The sequence below is a fragment of the Poecilia formosa genome, unplaced genomic scaffold (genome assembly GCF_000485575.1).
Source record: "Poecilia formosa unplaced genomic scaffold, Poecilia_formosa-5.1.2 Scaffold480, whole genome shotgun sequence".
NCBI classification, from domain to species: domain Eukaryota; kingdom Metazoa; phylum Chordata; class Actinopteri; order Cyprinodontiformes; family Poeciliidae; genus Poecilia; species Poecilia formosa.
Genome location: NW_006800419.1, coordinates 328,796 through 332,068, shown reverse-complemented (window position 1 = coordinate 332,068; position 3,273 = coordinate 328,796). Strand labels below are relative to the sequence as shown.

The window sequence follows — 3,273 nt, the reverse complement described above, 5'->3', positions numbered from 1 at the left end:
TGGACCTCAGAACCAGGAGAGGCCCGGCAGAACCTTCTGTCCTAGATATCAGACAGCATAGGATCTGGACTTTGACTAGGTCGTTAGTTCTTCTGTTTCAGCCGTCCTGTCCAGTTTGGACCAAGCTGCAGCCATCAGACTTTAATCCTTTAGGAGTTGAAGGTCCCGCAGCATGACTCCTCCTGCGTTTACCTCACACCGACTCGTGTGAACAGGTTGAGATGTCGTCGCCCAAACTCTTTTCCTCTGGTTCAGAACCGGGCCGCCTCCGAGGCGCTGGGTTTGCTTCAGGCTGCAGAGATCCAACAAACAGTCTGCTGGGACATTAGAAACCATAATCTGAGATTATAGAGCCTGTGTGTAATCTGACTCTGTGTTTCCTGTGAGCAGCTGCAGGTCGGCGGGAAGAAGACCAACGTCATCCTGCAGCAGCTGCAGCCCGACACGCCGTACTCCGTTACCGTGGCAGCCGTCTACCCATCAGGCGCCAGTAGGGACATCAAAGGAGAGGGCAAAACCAGTAAGCCTCCACACCAACTGGGAGCCACTGGGATGAACTGTTAATCCAGTAAATCACAGAGAAAACTGACAGAATAAAGTTGTTTTCAATTGAATAATCCCAGATTAAGGCTATATTTAAGTGAATAATCCCAGATTAAGGCTATATTTAAGTGACTAATCCCAGATTAAGGCTATATTTAAGTGAATAATCCCAGATTAAAGCTTTGTTTCAGTGACTAATCCCAGATTAAAGCGGTGTTTCAGTGACTAATCCCAGATTAAGGCTATATTTAAGTGAATAATCCCAGATTAAAGCTGTGTTTGCCATTGCAGAGCCCCTAGGCAGTGTGAGGAACCTGCAGGTGCTCAACCCCACCATGACCACGCTGAACGTGCGGTGGGAGCCGGCGGAGGGCCGGGTCAGCGAGTACAAAGTGATTTACGCTCCGGCAGCCGGAGGAGCGGAGAGCATGGTAGGACTGGTAGGAACCTGCTTCCCTCAGCGCTTCACTGTGTAACTGGCCTAGTTAAAGTTCTGCCACTGGGTCAGGCTGAACTGAGCTTTTATTCTGATCTGGAAACCTGGCAGAGTTTCAGTCTTTAACGTGAGGAAAGAAGCTGTGGGGTGAAGCGGGGAAATGCTGGGTCAGCAGTTGCTATGGAAACGCCCTGGTTTCCTGTGGAGCAGAGGAACTTTAGCTACACCGATTCTTCAGGTGCTTTCGGTTCTTTTATCAGTGCTAACATGCTAACAGCAGAGCTAACTTTTCATTTAGCAGTAGCCGCTGCAGCTGAATGAAAACATAATCCGGGCCAGAGCAGAGCAGCAGTTGTTCATAATGTGAAACAGCAGATTATATTCTGAGAAAGCTGCAGGTCACGTCGGGCTGATGCTGAGGCTGTGTCTCCAAGCGGCTGATTAGTGTGGCATGTTGCTGCAAACAGGAAACAGTGTCGGCGGGAACCACGGCCACCATCCTGCGCGGCCTGCAGCCCGACACGCTGTACTCCGTCACGCTGGTTCCGGTTTACGCTGAGGGAGACGGGAAGAGGATGTCTGAAAACGGGAAAACCAGTAAGTCCCAAACCCGGCATGACTCGGAGAAAACTCCGTCGTCTCAGCGGCGGATTGTCTGCTTCAGGAGCGTTAGGCGGCGTGAAGAACCTGATGGTGAGCGACCCCACCATGACCTCCCTGAACGTCCGCTGGGACCCGGCCGACGGCGCCGTGCGGCTCTACAAGGTCTTCTACGTTCCCGCCGCCGGCGGCCGAGAGGAGATGGTGAGAACCGGGCCGCCGCCGGACCGACTGACCAGGCGGCGTTCTGACCCTCTGCGTCCGTTACAGGAACAAGTTCCCTCAGGAACCACGGCCACCGTCCTGAGGAACCTGCAGCCCGACACGCTCTACACCGTGTCCGTGGTGCCGGTGTACCCGGCGCGCGAAGGCCGGCGGCAGTCTGAGGACGGGAAGACATGTACGCTGCCGCAGAACGTTTGGGCTCGCCCTCCCTCACGCTCGACCTTTGACCCGGCATGTCTGCGTGTTTCTGCCCACAGTGCCTCTGAGCGGCGTCAGCGGCATGAGGGTCAGCAACCCCACCATCACCACGCTCACCGTCAACTGGGACGCCGCCGACGGCAACGTCCAGGGCTACAAGGTCATCTACGTCCCGGCGAACGGCGGCCTGGAAATCGTGGTGAGGTCATCAAACTACCGACCCGAAAACTACTGAGTTTTATTTTTGTTAAAGTTCAGGATTCTGGCTTCACGCTGAATTAAAACTCAACATTTCCCAGAAAATATTAAAAGTAATATAATAAAGAAACAGCTGAGCAGAAGTTCTCAGTAACTGCTCACGGCTCTGAAATGATTCCATTTTCCTTCCACTCAACTTTCCATCAACATGCTTGGATACAGGCAGCTGGTTGTTTAGAGCTTTTCTCTGTTAAAATACTTTTCAAATTTGATTAGTGAAATGTTTTCTTTAGGTCACATTTCTGCCTGAGGAATCGTCTCTGAGCGTGTTTGAGCTCGTAGCTGATGGCTTTGCTCCCATCGCAGTAACTTGGGGAGTTTTCTGGGGATGAAAAATAATCTTGCTGATCGTTTTTCAGCCTGACATGTTGAGCCTCCTGCTGCAGGGCAGCTAGTGGCTCTCGGGGTTTCGAACCGTCGCCCTCGGAGAGCCGATCAAAGCCTCGGCGGGGATTTATGGAGCGCTGCCTCTGACGGGATAATCCATGCGCTCCGCCGCCAGACAGCAGCGCCGGCTGCTGCCAGGAAACTCCGACCTCGGCTGGTCCGGACGGATTCTTCAGTTTGTGGATTTACTGTTTTTAAATCCCGGCGAGCCGACGGAGAAACATCTGACTCCTCTGACGCTGCGGAGATCCAAATCCTTCTGCCGTTACAATACATTCAAACCAAAAGTCTCCGTCAGCTTCCTCTGCAGGACCTGCTGCTGGATCTACAGAACTCTGACTGCTCTGGCCTCACTTCCTGTCCTGACCTCACTTCCTGTGTCTCCGGCAGGAACAAGTGTCTGAGAGCACCACCTCCACCATCCTGCAGAAGCTGCTGCCCGACACCAGCTACACCGTCACCGTGGTGCCGGTGTACGCCGAGGGAGACGGGCCCAGCCTGACCGACACCGGCAAGACCAGTGAGTACCGGCCGGCCCGCGGGGGGCGGAACCTGCAGCAGCGGGGGGGGGTTAGGGATTAGGGTTTGTGACGTTTGTGACTTTTTCCAGTTTGTGACGTTTGTGA

The 3,273-nt window shown here is 53.6% G+C and overlaps 1 protein-coding gene across 1 annotated transcript in view; it reads left to right on the top strand.

The window, feature by feature from the left end:
* The window catches only part of col12a1b (collagen, type XII, alpha 1b), a 105,837-nt gene that overhangs the window by 67,000 nt on the left and 35,564 nt on the right, over window positions 1-3,273 (top strand). Inside the window, exons 30-36 of the mRNA XM_016664328.1 lie at window positions 391-520; window positions 835-983; window positions 1,447-1,576; window positions 1,644-1,783; window positions 1,850-1,979; window positions 2,062-2,201; window positions 3,038-3,167. Coding sequence (XP_016519814.1) covers window positions 391-520; window positions 835-983; window positions 1,447-1,576; window positions 1,644-1,783; window positions 1,850-1,979; window positions 2,062-2,201; window positions 3,038-3,167 — 949 coding nt within the window. The remainder of the gene's footprint in view (window positions 1-390; window positions 521-834; window positions 984-1,446; window positions 1,577-1,643; window positions 1,784-1,849; window positions 1,980-2,061; window positions 2,202-3,037; window positions 3,168-3,273) is intronic.